Source organism: Pseudorca crassidens, chromosome 3, assembly GCF_039906515.1.
Source record: "Pseudorca crassidens isolate mPseCra1 chromosome 3, mPseCra1.hap1, whole genome shotgun sequence".
In the NCBI taxonomy this organism is placed as follows: Eukaryota; Metazoa; Chordata; class Mammalia; order Artiodactyla; family Delphinidae; genus Pseudorca; species Pseudorca crassidens.
In genome coordinates, this window is record NC_090298.1 from 110,476,470 (window position 1) to 110,502,291 (window position 25,822).

At 42.0% G+C, this 25,822-nt stretch overlaps 1 protein-coding gene and 2 long non-coding RNA genes across 5 annotated transcripts in view; all 3 read right to left on the reverse strand.

Moving 5' to 3' along the window:
* LOC137221663 (uncharacterized) overlaps positions 1-2,695 on the reverse strand; it is a 6,022-nt gene extending 3,327 nt beyond the window's left edge. The window contains exon 1 of the long non-coding RNA XR_010942100.1: positions 2,573-2,695. This is a non-coding gene — a long non-coding RNA (uncharacterized lncRNA). The remainder of the gene's footprint in view (positions 1-2,572) is intronic.
* The window catches only part of ZCCHC10 (zinc finger CCHC-type containing 10), a 27,049-nt gene extending 23,683 nt beyond the window's left edge, over positions 1-3,366 (reverse strand). The window contains exons 1-2 of one of the 2 annotated variants that reach the window (XM_067731733.1): positions 3,257-3,366; positions 2,749-2,893 (exon numbers count right to left, since the gene is read on the reverse strand). In XM_067731733.1, the coding sequence (XP_067587834.1) occupies positions 2,749-2,893; positions 3,257-3,335 (224 nt within the window). In that variant the 5' untranslated portion in view covers positions 3,336-3,366. Of the gene's footprint in view, positions 1-2,748; positions 2,914-3,256 lie in introns of those variants that run through there. The other variant, XM_067731732.1, reaches the window with a different exon arrangement.
* Positions 3,365-25,753, reverse strand: LOC137221662 (uncharacterized). Of its 2 annotated transcripts, none has more exons than XR_010942099.1 (5): positions 25,458-25,753; positions 20,292-20,426; positions 18,536-18,590; positions 11,564-11,643; positions 3,365-3,390 (listed from the first exon to the last, which is right to left on the reverse strand). It is a non-coding gene; the product is annotated as an uncharacterized lncRNA (long non-coding RNA). The 2 variants fall into 2 exon arrangements; XR_010942098.1 differs by lacking the exon at positions 3,365-3,390 and adding an exon at positions 10,402-11,045.
* Positions 25,754-25,822: the final 69 nt, after the last annotated feature.

Here is a 25,822-nt window from a genome sequence, read left to right on the forward strand (position 1 = left end):
GGAAGTGCTATATGCTCTTTATAAATAAAATTAAATCTTTTTGATGAATATAAAATGAAAAGTAAAGGCTCCTCGTCTGCTTTCCCCCCCCAAAATATTCCAAATTCTCCTGGACTCCCCTTGCCTCTAAAGGCCCTCCCTCTCCAACTCCCTGGGAATTGTCCCGACAGTCTGCAAACCATGACAGGTTTCATTATACACCATGTTTTCTTTCCAGTAAGACTAGAAGCTCCTAAAGCTAAGATTGTCTTTTACTTCTGTGTAGCTCATGTACCAAATACAAGCATACTGCAGAAATAGAACATTTGTTTAACTGTGTGATACTCCAAAACTTATGTTAAAAGCACCAGAAGTCTTACTTTCAGCTTCATATTTAAGTGGACATTGGTTGGTTTTGTCAATCTAGCAATCATTACCTCCTCTGACCTACCCACCCATTCGTTTATTTTTATTTTATTTTTTTACCACCCATTGGTTTATAAGGATCCATTCAATTATCCTGGGAAGAGAATGAGGTCCAAGTCAATCAAAGCTTCATAATCCCATAGACATGGTTCAGGGTAGGGTATGTAAGCCAACCTAGACAATGAGATGCTATCAACTTGAAGCTGAAAGGACATAAAGGACCCTAGATACTGCAGCCATCTTAGGACCAAAGGAGTGATCTAACCAAGTATGGAACCAACACCCAAAAGGGCAAACCTGAGAGAGATTAGACCCTGGTGACATCATTTACTGCACATCTATTAAGTATTACTGTTACTCCATTCTTGATCTCAGAACCATATGACTTCAAAGCCTTCTTCCTCCACCAAGCATACTACTAATTCATTCTGATTCCTTAAGTCTTTATCCTTATGTTCAAGGAACCTCATCAGGCATAAGAGGTAGTCTGATGAAAGGGAGAAGAGAAGGATCAGGGCTCTTAGAATAAAAAATATAAATATAAAAAGAAATACAGGGCTTCCCTGGTGGTGCAGTGGTTGAGAATCTGCCTGCTAATACAGGGGACACGGGTTCGAGCCCTGGTCTGGGAAGATCCCATATGCCACGGAGCAACTAGGCCCGTGAGCCACAACTACTGAGCCTGCGCGTCTGGAGCCTGTGCTCCGCAACAAGAGAAGCCGCGATAGTGAGAGGCCCGCGCACCGCGATGAAGAGTGGCCCCCGCTTGCCACAACTAGAGAAAGCCCTCGCACAGAAACGAAGACCCAACACAGTCAAAAATAAATAAATTAATTAAAAAAAAAGAAATACAGGGGTTTCCCTGGTGGAGCAGTGGTTAAGAATCTGCCTGCCAATGCAGGGGAAACGGGTTTGAGCCCTGGGTCCGGGAAGATCCCTCATGCCATGGAGCAACTAAGCCCGTGCGCCAACAACTACTGAGCCTGCGCTCTAGAACCCGTGAGCCACAACTACTGGGCCCACATGCCACAACTACTGAAGCCCTCACACCTATAGCCTGTGCTCTCCAACCAGACATGCCACCGCAATGAGAAGCCCGCGCACCACAAGGAAGAGTAGCCCTCACTCGCCGCAACTAGAGAAAGCCCGCGCGCAGCAACGAAGACCCAATGCAGCCAAAAATAAATAAATAAATTTATTTAAAAAGAAATATAAATATACACATTAGAGCAGACTGTGAGCGATATATTATTAACGGGCAAATGGTGATGCCATGAAAAGCTGACAGAGTGAAAAAGTGTCGGACGTTGTTTGGGTATGCAGACTGATAGAAGAAAAAAAGGTTTCACAAGAAAGGGACATCTGGCACAAACTCCTGCATTATCTGTTCACAGAAAACCTCTTGTGCTATTCTCTCTCGCTCATTATCCACAATGGCCATCTTTCGTTTCTTAAAAACTAAGTTCTTTGCTGTCTCAAAACAATTATGCTAGTCTGGGTGCTCTTTCCCCAAATCCTCTCATGACTGGTTCCTTTCTCACATTTCCGATCTCTGTTCAAATACCATCTCTTCAGAGATGCCTTTCCAGTCCAACCAACCTAACCTGTACCTTTTTCTCTTTCCATCACCTCTTATTTCCTTCAAAGCTCTTATCATCAACTGTATTTACTTAAAATGCTTAGTTTATCGACTCTTTCCACCAATAGAATGTAAGCTTCCTGAAAGCAGGGATTCCGTCTTGAACACCTCTTTTTACTTACACCCAAATACCGGCATAGAGCGATAGGTAATGCATAAATTAATATTTGTTGGAGAATGAATGGCAGAAAGTGAGAAGAGAGCTTGACAGAAAAGTCAGGCTGTTCCTAGGGAAGGCGATAGGAATGGGGCAGGAAAAGCCAGTGGGCTGGAGGCTGCACAGGAAGCTGAAGGTTTACGTCGGCGAGAGTAGGCGGTGTTGGACGAGGGCTACAGGCTTCGCCCGGTCACGCGTGGGGTGGGCGGCCGGGTTGGCAAAGGGGCATAGAACTCTTAGCGACCAACTCCTGGGCGTTCCCTTCGCGGGAACCAAACACGAGACTCTCTTCAGGCACCCCCTAGGTCCCACCCAGCGGTCTTACGCTGCCGTCTTCCACGAAATCGCTAATCCACAGACATCAAACTTACCGCCCCGGCCCGAGCCCCTCGCGGGCAGGCGACGTGTGAGAAAAACGGCCAACCTCCGCCTGACCACGCTGAGGATCCCACACCGACCCCGCATACCGTCGCCCGCTCACTAGCCGGCTGACGCGCTTCTCCCCGCCCCCAGCCCGCCCAGCGGCCCGACTCCGGCCCTAACTTACGCTTGTCTCCGGGCTATGAGGCGATGCATGGGAGTCGCCATCTTAGCGCGGCTGAGGCCTGCCGCGCTGGGTTTTGGGAAACTCCTCGGAGGGGGCGGGGACTTAGAACCCCGGAGGCCGTAGGCGTGGGCGGGACCAGTCGGGCCTGGAGAGTTAATGGGTCAGCTTTTGGGGCAAGTAGTGGTTAGGGCCTGGTCTGTTGTGTTTCCTGTGTGCGTCTGTAGTTTGAGGGAGAGGAATGAGGCAGGTTGATCGGTCAGAATGAGGGATTTTAAGGATGGGTCCACGTATATTGCGTGGAGAGTCAGAGAAGAACATTCTCGAATGAGGGATCCATCTATCCATCTTTATATACAAATGAATTTATATATATATATATAAATATAAATATAAATGAATAAAACTGCATTGTTCAGGACACTAGAAGTAGTTTGGATAGCAAAATAAAAAGGAATGAGTTCAACAAGATTGGGACCATCAATTGAAAAAGAATGACTTTAGGACTTACCTGGTGGCGCAGTGGTTGAGAGTCCACCTGCCGATGCAGAGGACACGGGTTCGTGCCCCTCTCCGGGAAGATCCCACATGCCGCGGAGCGGCTGGGCCCGTGAGCCATGGCCGCTGAGCCTGCGCGTCTGGAGCCTGTGCTCCGCAACGGGAGAGGCCACAACAGTGAGAGGCCCGCGTACCGCAAAAAAAAAAAGAAAGAAAAAGAAAAAGAATGACTTTAGCAAATTATAAAATGCAAATATATGTTGTTTATATTTTTCATAATGATGTTATAAGGCTATATAGGTAAAACTGCTTTTTCAACTGGAAAAAGATTATACAAATATTAATTAAGGATATTTTAGTATTTAGTGTCAGTCATAGAAATTTATTCTCTTAAATCCAGTCTTTGAAATATAGATAACTTTTTTTAACATCTTTATTGGAGTATAATTGCTTTACAATGGTGTGTCAGTTTCTGCTTTATAACAAAGTGAATCAGTTATACATATACATATATCCCCATATCTCTTCCCTCTTGCGTCTCCCTGCCTCCCACCCTCCCTATCCCACCCCTCTAGGTGGTCACAAAGCACTGAGCTGATCTCCCTGTGCCATGCGGCTGCTTCCCACTAGCTATGGGTTTTACATTTGGTGGTGTATATATGACCATGCCACTCTCTCACTTTGTCCCAGCTTTCCCTTCCCCCTCCCCGTGTCCTCAAGTCCATTCTCTAGTAGGTCTGCGTATAGATAACTTTTTGAAATATATATATGTATGTATGTTTCTGTGTCTCCATTCATTTTTTTTAATTTATGTTTTTCAATTAAAATGTTTGAGGAACTGAAGGCAGAGCATTGAACAAATAAAGTCGTTGTACACATGGAGCTTTCTACAGACAATAAACAAACGTAATGTCCAACGTGTGTGAATACTCTAAAGAAAAATAATTTAGCGTAAGGGGTAAAGAGTGATTCAGCAATGGGAGTTAGAGAAGGTGATGTCATGCAACCTTTGTGCACATCTTGTTCCTTAAAAAGTGGAATCTTACTCTCTGTTCTGTTCCTCAGCTTGCTTTGTTCATTCCTCACTGTGTTTATGGACATCTTTTCCCATATCAGCACATGCAGATCCAATTCATTCTTTTCATGTATTATGTTATATGGATTACATGGATATTCCACAATTTATCCAACCAGTATCCTGTTGTTGAACAATTACATCATTTAACACAAAGATGGAATGAACAGATTTTTAAGCACTCACCCATGTTTCTGTAACTTGACTTCCTAGAAGTAAAAGTGCTGGGTCAAAGGATATGTGTATTTTAAATTTTGATAGATTATACATTTTGCTCTTTTTAAAAAAATATTTATTTATTTAGGCTGCCCCGGTCTTAGATGCTGCATGCAGGATATTTTAGATGCAGCACATGGACGCTTAGTTGCAACACGCGGACTTCCTAGTTGCAGCATGCATGTGGGATCTTGTTCCCTGACCAGGGATCGAACTCAGGCCCCCTGCATTGGGAGTGCAGAGTCTTAGCCACTGGACCACCAGGGAAGTCCCTATGGCTATATATATATATATATTTGTTCGTTTGTTTGTTTGTTTTGCGGTTCACGGGCCTCTCACTGTTGTGGCCTCTCCCGTTGTGGAGCATAGGCTCTGGACGTGCAGGCTCAGTGGCCATGGCTCACGGGCCCAGCCACTCCGCAGTATGTGGGATCTTCCCGGACCGGGGCACGAACCTGTGTCCCCTGCATCGGCAGGCAGACTCTCTACCACTGCGCCACCAGGGAAGCCCTATCACTTCTTTATTGACTTGAAATGCCACTCCTTCATAACTAAATATGTACAAATTTAATTTGTTTGGACATTCTGTTTTCTTCCAAAGATCTGTTTGTGCCAGGATTTGTACTGCTTTAATTTCCATAATTTTATAGAATATTTTGATATCTGGTAGGGCAAGTCCCTCCTAAATATTCTTCTTTTCCTCAGTTTTCTTTATTGCTCCTAGGTATTTATTTTTCTAGATGAACTTTATTCACAAACTTTCAAGTTTTCCACAAAACGATATTAAGATGTATTTGTCAGGTAACTTTAAAAAAAAAAAATTTTTTTTTTTTTTGGTCACACTGTGCAGCTTGCAGGATCTTAGTTCCCTGACCTGGGATCAAACCCTGGCCCTTGGCGTTGAAAGCGCAGAGTTTCTGGACCGCCAGGGAATTCCCATTTGTCAGCTAATTTTAAAAGAAATTGCACTGCAGGGACTTCCCTGGTGGTCCAGTGGTTAAGACTCCCCACTCCCAATGCAGGGGGCCCAGGTTCAACCCCAGGTTGGGGAACTAAGATCCCACATACCGCAACTAAGCACGCATGCCGCAACTACTGAGCCCTTGCACTCTAGAGCCCATGCACCACAACTAGAGAAGCCTGTGGGCTGCAATGAAGAGCCCTCGTGCCACAGTGAAGACCCACAGCAGCTAAAATAAATTAATTAATTAATTTTAAAAAAAGGAAACAAATGGCTCAGGAAGAGCTTTAAAAAAAAAAAGAAAGAAATTGCACTACAGCAAATGTAAAATGGCAAGAGACAGAATAAGATATAAGAAATAGAGAGGAGGAAGCAAATGACATTTTTTGTGGTGATTTGGTTTGCACACCTGGAAAACCTACAAGAGTTAACTGAAAGCATCTAGATACAGGGGCCAGATACACACACACACACACACACACACACACACACACACACAAAATACAATAATGTTTTGCTTTTTCAGGACTTCCCTGGTGGTCCAGTGGTTAAGAATCTGCCTTCCTATGCAGGGGACAAGGGTTCAATCCCTGGTCAGGGAACTAAGATCCCACATGCAGGGCAACTAATCCCGTGCGCCGCAACTAAGACCCGACACAGCCAAAAAAAAAAAAAAAAATCTTTTTTTTCAACGGCAGGACCAAGCCAATGTAGCTCTTTCCCATTGAGGCCCATGGACTTGAGGGACTCACAACTTTGTCCAGAGGGCCCAGGCTAAAATTCAGACACTAAGTACTGTAAACCTTAATGGGTAGAAGCTGAGAAAAATTTAAAACTCTTGTGAAAGCTGCAAGTAATTTCTAGCTGGCAAAAACACTTTAGGAGGGAAGGGGGGAAGGGCAAGATAGGGGTAGGGGATTAAGAGGCACAAACTATTAGGTTTGCTACAAGGATATATTGTACGGGACTTCCCTAGTGGTCCAGTGGTTAAGAATCCACCTGCCAATGCAGGGGACATGGGTTCGATCCCTGGTCTGGAAAGATCCCACATGCCTCGGAGCAACGAAGCCCGTGCACCACAACTATTGAGGTTGCATGCTGCAACTACTGAAGCCCGCGCCTAGGGCCCGTGCTCCACAACAACAGAAGCCACCACAATGAGAAGCCTGTGCACTGCAACGAAGAGTAGCCCCCACTCGCCACAACTAGAGAAAGCCCGCGTGCAGCAACGAAGACACAACGCAGCCAAAAAAAAAGGATATATTGTACAACAGGAGGAATATAGAAAATACTTTATAATAAGTATAAATGGAATATAACCTTCAAAATTTGTGAATCACTATACTGTACACCTGTAACATATAATATTGTATATCAACTATACGTCAATTAAAAAAAGGAAAAAAATGAACACTACTAAGACTTAAGCAGACTATCCTTTTATCCTAGGAAAGCTTCCGCCAAGTGTCTTATAGTTATGTAAGATGTGGGGGGAAAGGGGGGTTGGGATGAATTGGGAGATTGGGATTGACACATATACACTAATATGTATAGAACAGATAACTGATAAGAACCTGCTGTATAGCACAGGGAATTCTACTTCACATCACTGAACAGTAGAAACTAACACAACATTGTAAAACAACTATACCCCAATAAAAAAAAAATTAAAAAACAAAAAAAAGAAAAGGAAACTGAAATTGAAAGACTGGTTTTGAGAATTAAACCTTACCTCAGCTAATGATTTTAATTGACACTATGCTGCTGTGAAACAAAGCTGGATTTAGTTCATAACTCAATGTTAGAAAACAGTAGGAGACATAGACAAAAGGCACATTTTATTATGTGGTATTTATTTTCCATGATATATTCATTTTGGGACAATACACTTTTTTAAAGCTTTATTGAGGTTTGGTATACAATAACTTGCATATATTTATAGTGTATGAAGATGAGATTTGATATTTATAAAATATTTTATATATTATAAGCTTTTTATAAGGCTGAAATCATCACCACAATCATGATCATGAACATATCTATCACCACCAAAAGTTTCTTAATGCAACACTGTAATTCCTGATTACCACCCCTCTGTCACCATCCTTCAGAAACCACTGATCAGCTTTTTGTCACTGTAGATACTTTGCAATGGGTTAAAATTTATATGAATGGAATAATACAGTGTTCTTTTTAACAATGCTTTTTTCACTCAATCATATTGAGATCCACCCAAGTTATTACAATTATAGATAGTTTAATTCTTTTTTTTTTTTCTGTGGTACGCGTGCCTCTCACTGTTGTGGTCTCCCCTGTTGCGGAGCACGGGCTCCGGACGCGCAGGCTCAGCAGCCATGGCTCACGGGCCTAGCCGCTCCGCGGCATGTGGTATCTTCCTGGACCGGGGCACAAACCCGTGTTCCCTGCATTGGCAGGCGGACTCCCAACCACTGCGCCACCAGGGAAGCCCTGATAGTTTAATTCTTAATGCTAACTTGTACTCAACTTTATTGCTATTCGACAACTTGCTTATCCATTAACTTGTTGATGTGCCATAGAGCATGCCCAGTTGTTGGTTGTTATAAATAAAGCTATGAACTTTTGACTAAAAAAAAAAAAAAGATGTGGGGGAAAGGTGGATGTAAAAGGATGGATGTGCTGGAGGGAGATTTGCATCTCTGAACTGGGTTGCTTTTGGTCAGGATGGTTGTTTCCTGCCCTGACCCTGACCGGTTCATGAGCATCTGTGGTTAGGGAGCTGAGCACAGAACATAGCTTGCCACCTCATGAGCAGGGAAACGATACACTCCACAGGGACCTGTGCTTAGAAAAGTCCCACACTTGGCTTAATGCTTTGCTATTGCTGTCTTGAAATTCTTAATAACTTTTGAACAGGGAGTCTCACATTTTAATTTTGTACTGGGCCCTATATATTATGTAGCTGATCCTGTTACCGAGTCCAAGCTCACTCTGCTCGCCGCACGGCATGCCAATAAATCGGGAGATGAGGTGTTGAGGCAAGGAACAGCGACTGTATTCGGAAAGCCGGCACACCAAGAAGACTGCAGACTAGGGTCTCCCAAAAACCATCTTATCGGGGTCTGGATGCCAGTTTCTTTTATAGAACAGAGAGGGGGAGGAGGTGAGGAAGTAAAGTAAAAAGGTAATGCATTAGTTTTATCTGGCTTGGCCATGATCGGGAAGGGGATGTGTTAATTTCTTCTTTTCTGCAGCCATTCACAGGTGGGCAGGGTCAGATTGTCTCCCTGTGACCTGAACAAAGGCACTTTAACATTCAGGCAGAGGGGCAGGGTTCCCTGTGGCAGGTCATTATGTATGATTATAATAACAAAAGCAACAGAGAGCAAAGGTTACAGTCAAAGAAACAGATCCAACATGGAGTCCGATTTAGTTCTTCCCTGTTACAATCCTGCACCAGAAGTTGGTGAATGTGTTTTCATAAGAATGTGAGACTAACCACAATGGAAACTAGCTCCACCAGCATCAGGAAGAGGGGAGAGAACAGATCCACCAACTTTAAAGGTTTTTGCCCTTTCATTATGTTTTACAACTAGTTATTGCAACTATTCAGGAAAAAGTGCTGTAAAATTGGACCCTGGTGCAAAATCAAATGTGGGTTCTTCCTTCATATGCCTTTGCGTACCACAAAAAGAGCTCTTCTCCTTCCAGTAGGATAAGAGAATTTGACTAACTTGGTTAAGTAAGGGAGAGGTTCAGAGCAGGGAGACCATTTGTTTTGTAAAGGGGAGTGGCCATGCAAGGGGACTGGTGGAAAGCCATTCGGGCCTCTGTGGATATGAGGCTCTGGTTCTCCAAATGAAAAAAAGGATGGCCCTTCCATCCACCTCTGGGCTTGTGGGTGAGAGTGGTGCCTAAAGCTCCCTGGAGTGGGCTAAGAGCTGCCTTCCTCAATTATTTCCACTTTCCAAGGGGGCTTGAAAACTAAATACTCAAAAATTGTATCGTATTCTCTCATCTTCATACACAGCTGCTCGGGTCCTTGGGCCTTGATGACATGCCTTGCTGTGATATAAAGCTGTGTGCTTTTGAGTCCAGGATTTGCTGGTTTAGGAGAAACGGAAGTTGACATGCTGAGAGAAGTAGAGAAGAGAGACAGAAAGACCTACCTAGACTTGATTGCCTTTTCCTTTGATTCTTTGGGTTATCACAGCCTTCCTTCAGTAAATCTCTTTTGTGATTAAGATGGTTCAAGTCAAGTTTCTGTGCCTTGCCCCCAGAGGATCCCCGTTTTACAAATTAAGGGACTGAGACTCAGACCTCTTTGTTAAGTGATTTATCCAAGGCCCACTGCCCTGAGCTTTTTCCATTATACAACTCTCCTTCCCCTCTAGCCAGTTTTGTTTATAGTCAGCCCTCCTTATCTGCAGGTTGGGTATCTATGGATTCAATCAACCATAGAATGAAAATATTTGGGGAAAAAATTCCAGAAAGTTCCAAAAAGCAAAACTTGAATTTGCACTGGCAACTGTTTACATAGTATTTACATGTATTTACAATGTATATTTATATAGCATTTACATTTATATAAATGTATAAATGCATAAATTTATACATTTATAATGTATAAATGTATAAATTTATATAAATGTATATATTTATATAGCATTTACATTGTATTAGGTATTACAAATAATCTACAAATGATTTAAAGTACACAGGAGGATGTGTGTAGGTTTTATGCAAATACTGCACTGGTTTGTATAAGGAACTTGAGCATCCACGGATTTTTCGGGGGCGTTGGAAAGTGTCCTGGAACCAAGCCCCTGAGGATACTGAGGAATGACTGTATTTTGCGATAATATAGAATGAATGCCCTTATATATTTTAGGATTCAATTGCAAGAAACACAAAACAAAACTTTGGCTAAATAAACAAAGACTTTATTAGTAGTTTATTGGCTGGCTCATAATTTAGAAAGAGGAAGTACAGCCTTGAGAAGGCCTTGAACCAGAAAAGTCCAGATCTTAGTCATAGGAGCTTGTGTGCTACCTTTTTAGGCAATTGCCAGCAGATGATCAGGTCCAACCCCCTGTGGTACCTGTGTGCCTCATTTCAACAGTGAAGTTCCCTTGTAGGAGTTTGCTTGGCTTCTTAGTGAGATGTGCCCATCCCTCCGGTAGAGGGTGGGATCCCACAGTTAGCAAGCCACCAGAATGAAGAAGATCAGAGGAATACTTTAAGGAATGAATGCTGAGCAGAAAAAACAAAAGCTGTACATTATATCCTATAACAGGACCTCTTCATAAGATATTTCCATGTAAAATTTTTCACAAGTAGACAACAGTGGGAGAGGTAACGTGTTTTACAAAGGCCTACAGGTGGCCAAACATTTAGAAATGTCATATAGGCACTTCCCTGGTGGTCCAGTGGGTAAGACTCCGTGCTCCCAGGTCCGGGTTCGACCCCTGGTTGGGGAACTAGATCCTGCATGCATGCCACAACTAAGAGCTCACATGTCACAATTAAAAGATCCTGTGTGGGGAGATCAGCTCGGTGCTTTGTGACCACCTAGAGGGGTGGGATAGGGAGGGTGGGAGGGAGAGAGATGCAAGAGGGAAGAGATATGGGAACGTATGTATATGGATAACTGATTCACTTTGTTATAAAGCAGAGACTAACACACCATTGTAAAGCAATTATACTGTAATAAAGATGTTAAAAAAAAAAAAGGTCCTGTGTGCTACAACTAAGACCCAGAGCAGCAAAAATAAATAAATAAATATTTAAATATTTTTTTAAAATAGAAATGTCATATAGCAAAAACAAAGGAAAAAAAAACACAAAAAAAACACAAAGGAAACTAGCTGAAATGAAAATACCCATCTCAGCTCTCTTTCTCTCTCCCTTTTCTGGTGAAGAGGATATAAACTTCTGTGCTCTAAATCCAAACATTTTAATTGCAAGGTCAGATATGTGATGGTTGATTTATTAAAGTTCATGTGAAATTTGGAATGATGATCTAATATTTCTTCCAGACATACCCTCATTCATCGAATGTCTCTGGCCGCCCACCCCCTCTAGTGTACCTTTTCTGCGACGTGGGTCCTGAGGCAAAAATGACTTTATCCCGGTTTGAGCTCGAGTCTTGAAACCACACCCCTCCTGCCTTTATTAAAACACAAATGATCCATTTTCATTACGGAAAAACTTAAAATAGAGATTGAGAAAACAATGCATGTTACTTTCCACTATCTACATATAGAGATGTTTGAGGTTTTCTTTTTAAAAAAAAAAAAATTATTTATTTATTTTTGGCTGTGTTGGGTCTTTGTTGCTGTGCGCAGGCTTTCTCTAGTTGCAGCGAGCGGGGGCTACTCTTTGTTGCGATGCGTGGGCCCGTGGGCTCCAGTAATTGCAGCTCGTGAGCTGTAGAGCACAGGCTCAGTAGTTGTGGCACACGGGCTTAGCCGCTCTGCGGCATGTGGGATCTTCCTGGACCAGGGCTCGAACCCGTGTCCCCTGCATTGGCAGGCAGATTCTTAACCACTGCACCACCAGGGAAGTCCCACAACTGAAACTTAACTAATTCTAACACATTTTAAAATATCATGGACAATGTTTCTCGAGAATTTTATTTATTTATTTATTTAGCTGTGTCGGGTCTTAACTGCAGCATGTGGGATTTAGTTGATGTGGCATGCAAACTCTTAGTTGTGGCAGAATTATTTCTAGACAGAATTGTTTCTTAAGTTTTTGACTTTTAAAGAAAAGTTTTACTTCTGGTAAATGTAAAAAATATGGAAAAACACAGAATTTACTTTTAGGTCCTTATGTGTACATAGATTAAACATTTGTAAAAATTTAGTATTGTCTTTGAATGTATATCCTAAGGTTTAAAAAATATGAAGTGAGTAATATTTTACCATACCAAACACTCCTTTCTGTGATAGATAAAACAACTGATAAAAGCTTTTTAAATTTTTTTCCACGTTACTAGTGCTACTAGTGAAAAAACCCAAGTTGGCCAAAATACTTAAAAATAAATACCTCTAAATCATTTTTCATTAGAATGCTAATCAGAAAAATACTAAATCAAGATTCAGTTTATGTGGTGTCTAAAGCAAAACAGAAAATAGTAATTACATTTTTTTAATGAATAAGAGCGGCAAGATAGCCTCTTTCTAAAAAAAGCAGGTACATCCTAAGAGCACTTAAATTTTTTGTGAGAAGCACTTTATATAGTGCTTCAAGTTCAAGACGGCTCTGGAGTTGTCAACAGATCCTTTTCTTGTACTTGCTATGGGTAAATTTGCTATAAAGATTTTCTTTTTGCACCATCTGGTTTTTAGCAATCTTTTGAGAATTTGGAAAATTTGAATCAACTCCAGACATTGTTAAGAGTTGCTTCAAATTTCCAAGTATTACCAGCATTTGTAAATCTTCTCCATTTTAGGTATTATACACCTTTCCATTCATTACATGTTGAACCAGGATTATTTTTGTGACAAAACATTTATGCCCTGTCTCTGCATTTTAAAAATTCTAACTGTTGGGAGTTCCCTGTGGTCTAGTGGTTAGGATTCAGCGCTTTCACTGCCATGGCCTGGGTTCAATCCTGCAAGATACATGTCATGGTCAAACAAACAAACAAATAAAAAAACTAACTATTCTGTTTCTTTTCCATTTTCTTCAGTGAAGTTTCATGAATCCATTTAAAAATAGATGTCATGAAGGACTTTTTTTGGGAGGTATAATTGACACGTATTACTTTCAGGTGTACAACATAATGACTTGTATTTTTATATAGTACTAAATGATCACCCCAGTAAGTCTGTTTAGCATCCATATGAAGGGCTTTTTATCATTGCTAAATCCTCAAAGTGAATTTTTTTTTTCCTTTTTGGCTGCGCTGCGCAGCTTGTGGGATCTCAGTTCCCCGACCACAGATTGAACCCGGGCAACAGCAGCGAAAGCCTGAAATCCTAACCACTAGGCCTCCGGGGAACTCCCTCAAAGTGAATTTTAATCCCAATAATTTTTACATGAAGATACTTATTGCATTTAGAAAGTGGGGCTGTTTTTAAATTATATCTCTGATTTTCTTCTTTTTTAAAAAAATTATTTTATTTTTGGCTGCGTTGGGTCTTCGTTGCTGCGCGAGGGCTTTCTCTAGTTGCAGCGAGTGGGGGCTGCTCTTCGTTGCGGTGCACGGGCTTCTCATTGCGGTGGCTTCTCTTGTTGCGGAGCACGGGCTCTAGGCACGCAGGCTTCAGTAGTTGTGGCTCGCGGGCTTCAGTAATTGTGGCGCTTGGGGTTAGTTGCTCCGTGGCATATGGGATCTTCCTGCACCAGGGATCGAACCCACGTCCCCTGCATTGGCAGGCAGATTCTTAACCACTGCGACACCAGGGAAGTCCCTTCATTCTGTTTTCGACAACTTTTTTCAGAGTACTTGCCACTTCTCCCATTCTCCCTCAAAGCCCAATTTGCCTTAATGTGGGCTAGAGGTCACAGAAATCCCTGCTCCCACCATCTAAGAGCTTTAAGGCTTGAAGGTATATGAATCAGTATGGTAAGAAAATAGACCATTGTAATAAAGTTCCAGGGAAATTTGATTCCAAAGAAGCAAATATAGACTAGAAGTCTTAGAATCTAAAGAACATCCGCGAGTTTTGAAATTCCTCACTGCTCCATTTCACCAGGCCAACTGCAGAAAAAGCACAGAAGCCCCATCCTGTGAAGGATCAGGATTCTAACTTGTATTGATAGTTAGCCAGATTTAATTTAATCACAGGTTATTTAATCACGCTGCTATTGGTGAAATCTTTTGTGGTTTCCTTCTTTTTCCCTGCCATTAAAATCGTAACCCAGTTGTCACCTAGAGGCTTCAGTGCACTTAGAGAATTGGGTAAACCTGGCTTTGATATCCAGGGTCTGGGGTAATTCAAAGACTACTCTACTCTTCTAGCGGTTTAATTCCTCTTAGTTTCCTGCCCCAGGTCACACCTGGTTATGAAGTTGCATTCCCCTTTCATGTGCCCACCAGAAATCCCATCACACCAAGTGGCTCATGATTTTACTGAAGATTTATGGGCTGCTGTAAAGGGTGGTCACATTGTAGATGACATGACCACTCTCTCTCTCTGTGGCAATCAATGACCTCTCTCATTTCTTCTCAGATCCAGTTCCTTCTGCCCTTCCAAACTCCCACAGTCCCTACACATTACCTTGTGAAGCTCTCTGGAAAGTGAAGTATAGTAAATGCCCTCCCCTATATATATAATGTTTATTTCAAAGCCCACCCAGGACTATCTGGATTCCTCAGTGCTCTAGGATTCTGGGACAACATCTTCTTCCACTGCATCAACACTGTGAGACATGTGTGGGGTGCCTTTCCAGCTCATGATGACACAGTCTTCTGAGACTGGGATTAGTGACCCTGTATTCTCAGGTATACCTGACTGAACCAGTTTGACTGAGCCAAGCTGGACCATTACCTGGGAATTTTATAATAGAACTGAAGGTCTTCAGTTTTCATCTCTGCATAGGGCTGGACTTGAAACATGTACATTCGGAGCTGACAGGCAGCCAGTACATGAAGAGAGAGAAATTGGGTCTACAGAGAAAGAAGTATATTAAGATACTTTTAGCTTCAAATAATAGAAATCTGGAATCAAAAGGTTTTATACTTGCCTGAGTGTGTCTGTAAGGTTCTCTGTTGACTGTCCCTGTTTCTCTAGTCTATGCTGATGGGTCTCTGTGCTAATACCCACTGTGTGGCACATGTCCAGGATAGATGTCCTTGGAGGACCCCTCTGGGCCTCCTACTCCATAGTTCCCTGATGAGGGGATCCCAGCTCCAGCTTGACCATTCCTTCTCAACTGCTGCCTCCTGTTGCAAGGGTCTCTCCCAGCCAGCAGCTTCTTGGGTAGGGTCTGGTGAAACAGTTCAAGTTCAGCCACCTCTTCTAACGTGCGGTAGATCCAGGGGGAATACTTATTTCCTTGTCACACCATATTACTTTCCTCTCTTGGTCCCTTCATATAGCTTGCTGTCTTCAGTTTTCTTTTCTTTTGTTCATATTTGCCCCTCCTTTGTTCAAAGGGGGAAACTGGCTAGCATGCTGCCTCAGCAAATGGCCAACTAAGGCAGGGAATGGAGGTCTCCCCTCCCTATGTACCTCTCTCCAGTCTTTACAAGAGCCTCCCTTCTCATTTGTTTTCCCTGGAGAGAGAGCACCTTCTGCCTCTCTCCTGCTGGGAAGAGAAAATCCCTCCTCATCATGAAGTAATTCTGCACTCCCCGCAAAGCAAATCACCAAGTGCCCTTCACTCCTCCTCACTTCTACAGAGACCTGGAAGGGTGGGGTGGTTGGAGTAGGGAGGAGGCTGGTAATGTCTAGCCTGTTTCTGCTTAGTCTCTTGGGGAGTTGCCTGGCTCCAATTACTGGCAATTTTCTTAAGGGTGTAGGTTAGTTTTCACTTCTTTGTTCTCACCTGTGGGCCCTAATCACCAATTCTGGGACAACTGGGAAAAATCTCACACAATATCCTATTAGAGCAACAACAGTAACGACCACCTCTAATATTTCTTGAGCATATGCTCTGTGTCAGGTAATGTACATTTTATAATAACTGTCTTATTTATGTGTCACATCAATCTTATGAGGTAGGTCCTATTATTTCCCCCATTTTGTAGGTGAGGAAACTGAGGCTTGTAGACTATAAGCCACTTGGAACTGGTATTCAAGCCCAGGCTGTAGGGTTAAGTAGTCTACTATACTCCCTCTCTTGTATACACAGGGGAAGTAAGCTTGCCCATCATTTTGTAAGGATATATTCCTTGCAGTAGAACTCTTGTCACAGAGTATGCACACTTTTCCCAAAATGCTCTCTAGAACGACAGAACCAGATCATATTTTCCCTGATACCTTTGCCAGTAAGGTGTATTGCAGTTTGTTTTATATCATAGTTTTTCCAATATGCTATAAAGAATAGAATTTCACTGTTGTTTTAATTAACATTTTAAAAAATCCCAGGTGAAGTTGAACATTTTATGTTTATTTGTCATTTGTACTTATTCTTTCTTTTAAACCATTTTATTTTATTTATTTGGTTGCACCATGTGGCTTGTGGGACCTTATGTATTATTATTTAGTGAACTTTGTTTTCTAATCTTTGGTCCATTTTTTATGATTGAATTACGACAAGTATGTATATATAAAGAATATTTGATGTCACATACCTTTTTTTAAAAAAATATTTATTTTGACTGCACTGAATCTTAGCTGTGGCACGTGGGATCTTTAATGTGGCATGCAGGATCTTTTAGTTGTGGCATGCAGGCTCATAGTTGCAGCATGCGGGATTCTTAGTTGCAGCATGCATGTGGGATCTAGTTCCCCGACCAGGGATTGAACCTGGGCCCCCTGCATTGGGAGCGCAGAGTCTTACCCACTGGACCACCAGGGAAGTCCCTGATGTCACATACCTTAAGGATATTTCTTCCCAAGTTGTTGTCAAAGAGTAAAATTTTTTAATGTGGGAAAGTATACAAAACATAAAATTCATCATTTTAACCATTTTTAGGTATACAATTGAATGGCATTAAGTATATTCACAATGTCAGGCAATCATTACCACTATCCATTTCCAGAACATTTTTTATCATCCTTAATAGAAACTGTGTACCTAGGAATTCCCTGGCAGTCCAATGGTTAGGACTCGGTGCTTTCACTGCCGAGGGCGCAGGTTCAATCGCTGATCAGGGAATTAAGATCCAGCAAGCCGGGACTTCCCTGGTGGCACAGTGCTTAAGAATCCACCTGCCAATGCAGGGGACACAGGTCCGAACCCTGGTCTGGGAAGATCCCACACGCTGTGGAGCAACTAAGCCTGTGCTCTAGAGTCTCTGCTCTAGAGCCCGTGAGCCACAACTGCTGAGCCCACATGCTACAACTACTGAAGCCCACGTGCCTAAAGCCCGTGCTTGCAACAAGAGAAGCCACCGCAATGAGAAGCCTGTGCACCACAAGGAAGAGTAGCCCCCGCTCACCACAACTAGAGAAAGCCCCCGCGCAGCAATGAAGACCCAACACAGCCAAAAATAAATAAATAAATTCATTAAAAAAAAAAAAGATCAAGCAAGCCTCACCGGCGCGGTCGAAAACAAGCAAACAAAAACAACAGAGAGCTTCCCTGGTGGCACAGTAGTTGAGAGTCTGCCTGCCGATGTGGGGGACGCGGGTTTGGGCCCCGGTCCAGGAGGATCCCATATGCTGCAGAGCAACCGGGCTCGTGAGCCACAACTGCTAAGCCTGCGCGTCTGGAGCCTGTGCTCCACAACAAGGGAGTCCGTGATAGTGACAGGCCCGTGCACCGTGATGAGGAGTGGCCCCCACTTGCCACAGCTGGGGAGAGCCCTCGTGCAGAAACGAAGACCCAACACAGCAAAAATAAATAAATTAATTAAAAAATTCCTACCCCCAACATCTTCTAAAAAAAAGAAAACAACAGAAAAATGCTACCCCCCCAAAGAAAAACCCCAAGCTGTGTACCCATTAAAAAATAACTCTGATTCACCCTTTCCCACAGCCTATGGTAACCTCCATTCTATGTTCTATGAATTTGCTTATTCTAGGTACCTCATATATGAGGAAGTCATACATTTGTCCTTTTGTGACTGGCTTATTTCAATTAGGATAATGCTCTCAAGGTTTATTCATATTGTACCATATATCAGAATTTCATCCCTTTTTTATAGCTGAATAGTATTCCATTGCATGTGTATACCACATTTTGTTTATCCATTCATCTGTTGGTGCACACTTAGCTTGTTTCCACACTTCGGCTATTGTGAATAATGCTGCTGTAAACATTGGTGTATGTGTATCTGTTTGAGTCTTTGTTTACAATTCTTTTAGGTTTATACCTAGGAATGGAATTGTTGGATCATATGGTAATTCTATGTTTAACTTTTTCAGGACAAAGTATATAATTTTTAAAAAGTTAAAAACATACAAATATATATAGTGAGGCTATGTCAGTGATTTATTTACCTCAGTGAGGAGACCAGCAGGAGAGTAAAGATCATTCAATGGAGAACTCAAGATCCTGAAGTGAAAGAAACAATGCTGAAATTAGATTGCTAAGTTAAATACAAAACCTGTTATTGTTCTACAGGGCAATGAAAGCATAATCTTTGGGAGTATCTTTTCTACCAGATAGAAATCATTTGCATCTCTCCCAAACAAATACCATTTGTGATATCAATCTTCTACAATCTTTTACAAGTTAACTAAGTTAGCTAATTTTACAGTCTGGCGGTAATCTTTTTGAACTTTGTATTTATTGCTTTTCATTTTGTTTACGGTCTTTTCTGCATTCATTTTTCTATCTTTGCTTTTACTGTTTTTGTCTTTTGTTGTTGTCCTTACAAAAGATCATTATGTGTGTGTGTGGTTGCATAAATATATATAATGTATATATTCACCTTTATTTTCTGGTAATCATATGTTTTTATTTTATTTATTTATTTTTTAACATCTTTATTGGGGTATAATTGCTTTACAATGGTGTGTTAGTTTCTGCTTTATAACAAAGTGAATCAGTCATACATAAACATATGTTCCCATATGTCTATGTTTTTATTTTTGAAACTTAATTTGTAAACCTTTAAGTATTTGACTTATCAGGAATATATTCTTGCATACGGTTTGAGGTAGAGATCTAAAATTTTTTTCCCAAATGGTTAGCTAATATCCCAACACCACCTCTCCCTCACTAGTGTGAAATGCCAAGTATCATATACTGGATTCTCATACTTGGATATGTTTCTGGAATTTTATTTCTGTTTGTCCTTGTCTTTTCTGGTACCAGTATCACAGCTGTAATTATTACTGCTTCATTACACTGTGTTGCCTCTTATAGAGGGAACAGAATGTCTCTGCTACCAGCAACCACGCCTTTAGTCAAAGGGAGCTACTTCTCACAGAGGCAGGGCAAGTGCCCAGCCTTGCTTCACAAGCACCAGCAGCTCTCAAATATTTCAGTGCTTTAGGAAATTCCACTGAAAATTCTAGAGAAAGTAACCCACCTAAGGGATCTGAAAGTAAAGGCTGAGTGCTATGTGTGTGTGATTGAGAGGTGGGGGGCAGGGGGTGGAGTGAGGAGCTCATTCATGAACTTCCTCTCAACCACGTAGTTTTACTTTCTGTTTGTTTACATGGAGATGCCAGATTGTCACTGTGTCCTCTCTGCTTTAGAAGGGGATTTTACTTTTAGAGAAGAAGCCCTAAGAAAGAACATAAGAGAGAAGCCCTAATGGAGGCATTTTTGTCACTCTACTGACACTCTAAATGACTGGAAGAGATCTTTTAGTGTGATGGGGCCTTCTTGGGGCCCTGGATCTCATCTCATTTAGGGGTAAGATGACATGAGAAAGACGAATATACTACGCTTTCCTGACTTCTCAAAACAAGTGCTAGTACTATTGCAATAAAAAAAGATATCCCAAGCTCTGTTCACTGGCACAAACTACTGAATCAAGTAAGGATATTCAGCTGGGATCTTTTCATTGCTCTTTTCAAAAATAACTCTTGCCTTCAGTGGAAATGGCACAAAATATGGCCATATTTAATAGACTAAATAGTATTCTTAAAGGGCCAGTCATCCATTTCTGAAGAATGACTTATTAACCTCATTTCTACTCTTTGCTGAGTGCCTTATTCTTTCAAAGCATTTCAAGAATACATAAAGTTCTTATCATGCTTTTTGTTTCACAGTATCTCCATAGTGGAAGTTTCTTCCCGCTACCTTTTTCAGGCTTGTCTTTGTCTTGTCTGGAAGAGAAACTGATGCTTCCAGTGAGCTCAAGTCATCCCCTCTGTTGTTTCAGCCTGCTGTAGCTGTTGCTGCTGCCTTTGGCCATGGGGATGGATTCCTGTGCCACTGCCAGGAAAACATGTTAGTCACTCTCCTCTGAGTTAGAGCTTGCACTGCTGGCGTTCAAGTGTCAAACTGTAATCGTCTGTGATATATTTAGATTTTGAACTCACTTTGCATTTGAACATTAACTACATGTCCACAAGAAAATAAATGGTCCTCCTGTGGTTGTGACGCCATGCCTGGGCAGAGTGCCACATGAAATTTTTCATAGCAACACTGTTCATAGTAACACTGATTCTTTATCAAATTACACATATTCATACCCCAGATTCCTCTTTAATCAGGAAACCTGAAAAGTGAATTATTATCTGAGGCCACAGGGCCTTTTAAAATCATTGTCCTTGAGTCTTAGAGCAAGAAGCAAAGAGCATTCTGTCCTGAGACAAAGAAGCTGTATTTAGCTGAAGGGAAACCAGCACAGGATACACTGAGTCCTGATGAATTTGACACTTTAAACAAAAGATGGTAAAAGAGTTTTGTAATTTGCAGACATGAGATGGCAGGATAGCTCCCTGGGGGGGTCCCTCTGTACTCAGGAACAGGACAAGCCAGAGCAAAGCCCAGCTGAGCAGGTGAGTCTGAGCAGGTGAGAGTCACGTTTCTGGTCTCAGCAGACCAGACCAAGAGGATGGACTTTGGGGGTGGAGTTGGAATGTCAGCTGCTATAGAGGTGGAAGAAGGCTGAGTCTGGGGCTGGTTGAGGAGAGGGTGGAGCTTATAGGTAAGGAGGCTATGAATCAGGTCAGGAAAATTATCAGTGATCAAGAGACCTAGATGAAGGGGTTAAAATTTCCTGATGGTATCAGTCTGTGTGGCCTGGAGAAATCTTTGCAAAGTTCACCCAGCATTTTAAGATTACAAAGAGGGAAAGGTTTGGGATACTGATGATACTGCAGGACGTATGTATAAGTGTAATCAGCCCGAATAAAGGCAAAAGAGTGAGGCTTTGGGAAAGGACCTCAGAATGAGATCATAGTGCTACTATGTAAGCAGACGGTATAATAGTGTGAGGAAGGACACTAGGATTTCAGCGAATTTGGGGCTAGGAGTGAACTGTAATGGTAGTTTCTATATCAGAAGAGTGTTAAGATTAGAAAAATACTTGAGGGAAAAAACCAGGAGACTAAATTGTGCCCTACAACTCCTTATATTTATGCTTGTTATACTTGTACTTATAATTAAACAACATTTAAACAGGTTTTCTTTAGACTTCTCAGAGTCTTTAAAATGACATTATTATTATTATTATTATTATTTTTTTGTGGTACGCGGGCCTCTCACTGCTGTGGCCTCTCCCGTTGCGGAGCACAGGCTCCGGACGCGCAGGCTCAGCAGCCATGGCTCACGGGCCCAGCCGCTCCGCGGCATGTGGGATCTTCCCGGACCGGGGCACAAACCCGTGTGCCCTGCATCGGCAGGCGGACTCTCAACCTCTGTGCCACCAGGGAAGCCCAAAATGACATTATTAACCTATTCATATCTCATAGAACACAGTTTGGGAAAGGCTGGTTTAACCTAATAAAAAAGGCACAACCAAATTCAACCATCATATATACATAACAAAAACACTGAAAGTAAGGAAAGTATTCCAAAAGGTCTACAATGAATGACTAGTTGAATTAATTTCTCTTATTCTTTTGTTTCCCATATTTACTCTATGGAGCCTTTACAAGGAACATGAGCTTAAAGAAAACAGTGGTGTAGTTGTAGGAGGCCATTTTGAAATTGGAGTTTTAAAAGTTATATAACCTTGGACAAGCTCTTTAACCTCATCAGGTCTGTTTTTTCATCTTCAAAATTGGAAAATGACACCCACCTAATGGGTATGCTGTGAGGATTAAATGGATTATGATATCCAAATCACTCAGCACAATGTCTGGCACATACTGTAGGAGCTAGAGATGAAGTAATTACCATTATTATTGAGTTTAGTTAGAGTTTTAGAGTTTAAGAAAGGAGCGCTGGTTCTGCTAAGGGCATTGGTCCACTCACTGTGATATCAGGGAAGCCAGAAAACACCATTATCTGAGTTTGTAGCTTACTTGTGAAGCAAATGATTCCAGAACCTGCTCCAGAATATAGAACAGGATTCCACTGGACACCTGGCAGGGAAGACTATGAATTCCCAACTGACTGAGAAACTTTTGTCTTGTGGTAGGCAGGCTATGAACACTGTGTACTGAAAACAAACAGACAAAAAATTTGCTAATTGCTTAGAACTAAATTTCATCATTGTATCAGAGAAAGGCATTTAACAACTTCCTTCTAAAATACTCAAGATGCTCTGCTAAATGAAAAGAACTTGTGCTACACCCATGGTGCCTTTAACATTAAATATTCTTGCAACTTTACTGCTTCACAATCGATTCTTGGAAACTTGCTCCTTTAGATTCTTTGGAATTCTTAAATAACCTTTTCTGACTTCATTTATTTAAATATCCCAGAATAGCCTCTTGAGCTATAAGTTTGATGATCAAATACACTATTTTTAGCAGGAAGAGTGCTCTCTGTAACTGATGTTATGCTTCATTTTGAGAAGGACAAATTGTTCAAAAGATTGATAGAACCAATGGTATTTTAAACTGAAAGCAGTGCCAAGGCAAATAAGGCAGGTAGGTATGAAGTTGGAACACAAAAAGATAGGGATGTTTTTTGCCAGTTTAGCTAAAGGCTGGGGAGGCCTCGCACAAGATGGAAGGCAGAGACAGAGTCCACAACCCAGACGTAGTGATCTTCTAGGTAGTTTAGGTACTTCAGCCTAGGTCAGGCTTGTTACCCCAAAACTGGGTTCCCCTCTTGGTGGGTGTTGAGCCAAAAGACACAACCAAGCCAAAGATATGGAGAATGAAGGATTTATTACTTGAAGTTAGAAAGGAGAACACCGGGGATCTTTCCCAAAGCAGTGTCTCCCTGAACAGCAAAACTGGGGAAGTTTTAAGCCAAGAGTACGTGCATATCCATGAAAGGCCTTGTGTGGTATATGCATATTCATGAAGGGGCTTGAGCTGAGGAGATTTTTAACATTGAACTGGGACAAAGCTTTAGGTGATTAAAGCCACAAGTGTCAGAAAAGATCAACATCATTCCATCCTCCATCTGGGTGGGGGCCTTAGTTCCTGTAGAACTTGAAGATGTGTATCATATTATGTACATCCCTTGAGGAGGAACTAGGACTCTGTTTTATTGCTGAACTACTGTTTCTTGACTGCTCCTCCTTTGTTCCTGTATTCCCTCACTTCCCTTACGATCATTAATTACTGAGACCTGTTCAACGACAAGCATTGTGGCCAGGCTTAGATCAAAAAATGGCTTCGGCCAAATATGGCTTTTCTTACGTCAAGAAAGCCATGCCTGGTTCTCTTTCTCTGTGGACCCCCTACCCTATCTGTTTACAGACTGGCTTGTTTGTCCAGTGCTTAATACCCCAGAGTAGACAGATGGAGACAGGACTCTGTCATAGGTAAAGCCAGTAACATCTTTGGTGTTATTGATATCCTCCTAGGTGGGAGAAAAATAGGAGATAGAGGAAGGAAGGTCAAGTACAATTTTTCTTATTTTTCTTTACTTTTAAAATTGTGGTAAAATATACATAAGGAAACTTACCATTTTAACCATTTTAAAGTGTACAAATCAGTGGCATTATGTACATTCACATTGTTGTACAATCAGCACCACTATCCAACTCTAGAACTTTTTCATCATCCCAGACTAAAACTCTGTACCCATTAAACAGTAACTCTCCAATCCCTCCTACCAGCCAGCCCCTAGTGACCACTATTCTATTTTCTGTTTCTATGAATTTGCCTATTCTAGGCACCTTGTGTAAATGTAATTAGTCAATATTTGTTTTTTTTGTGTCTAGCTTCTTTGACTTAGCATGATGTTTTCAAGGTTCATCCATGTTGCGTCGTGTTAGAATTTTGTTCCTTTTTAGGCTGCATAATATCCCATCATACGTATATACCACATCTTGAAAACACATTCATGCATCAGCGGACATTTGGGTTGTTTCCACCTTTTGGCTATTGTGAATAATGCTGTGAATATGGGTGTACAAGCATCTGTTTGTCCTTGTTCTATTTTTCAAAGGCTTTTTCTTCCTCCCTCCACACCTGCTATTACAGCCTCAGGGAGCACTCAGTGCTTGTTTTTGAAGACAAAAACAGGTTTGATTTAGCCAAAATGTGAGAACCCTGTGGTGATTAGCAAGTTTAAAGGCACCCAACGTGGGCTTTGGGCATTGCTCCTGGAGACTGAGGTACCTTCTTAGGCAGCAGGTGTGAAATAAAATTCATATTTTATGGCAAGACTAGAAAAATTTAAACAAAAAATTTTCTCTGCCCTTTCGCCTCCCCTCCCCCATTATGTGTGGACAAACTTGCCACCAGGTACTGGGACCCCATTTACCTGTCTAGCTACTCTTGTACTGGATTCAGGTTTTGTGAGGTTGAAGCTTATACAATGCTTAAGTATTTACAAAGTAAATACTTAGAATAAGACATCACATCAAATTACTGAAGACATGGAAATTCAGATTCCCTGTCTTCTATCTTTAAGCGATTTATCAGAAATGCTCATTACAAAGAGTTGCTTCCCGATTGACAGCTGGCTTCCGCTCCACAACTGGAAGCCACCATAACTCTCAGCAACTCCTTGCTCTTCCAGGTGCCCATGCAAGCGAGGGGTCCTGATGATTCGCTAGCTTCATTTCATCCTGCCACTTACCGGCTGGTCTGAACGTACCTAGGAGCATGTCATCCACCTCAGTGTCTCTTGCATCCAGCTCAAGACATGTGCTTAGAATGGGTTGGGGATTGAAAGGCTTAAGTGCCGTAGGCTCCTCAGTCTGATCTAAGGACAGGAGTGGTTTAGAAAACGGTGCGACGAGGCTGAACGAAAAAAACAAGGCGGTGGACTTGAGGGTGGAGTCCTCCCCTCCGCCGCAGAGGGCGCTGTCTTTGACTTTGACAGCGTCTTAGCTAAGACTGCCGAAGGCCGCGTTCCAACGGCGGCCTTCTCTACCCACCAACCTACCTCAAGGAGAGCAGATGAGAGACGCCTCTGGACTTTTAAGATTAGTTTGTGCTCCCATTTCCCAACACAAGGTGTGGCGTAGGAGGTGCCACAACCAGTACTTCCTTTGAGATAAAGAAAAAAGCGGAAGTAGGACAAAAGCGCTTCCTCAGTATTTTGCCTCAAACCGGCTGTCCTACTTTCTTCTGGAAGGGGAGGTGCTCCACTGCTCTTTGCCGCCGCCCTTAGCGCGGCGGCGGGGTCCGTGTACATGCTCAATGGCCAACCCCGCCTCCCAACTGTCTTTCGCCGGCCCTTCCCAGGTTCTTGGGCCTGGGAGTGACGTACACGTGTACGTAACTGGGGGGCGGGGCCTCAGGAAGAAA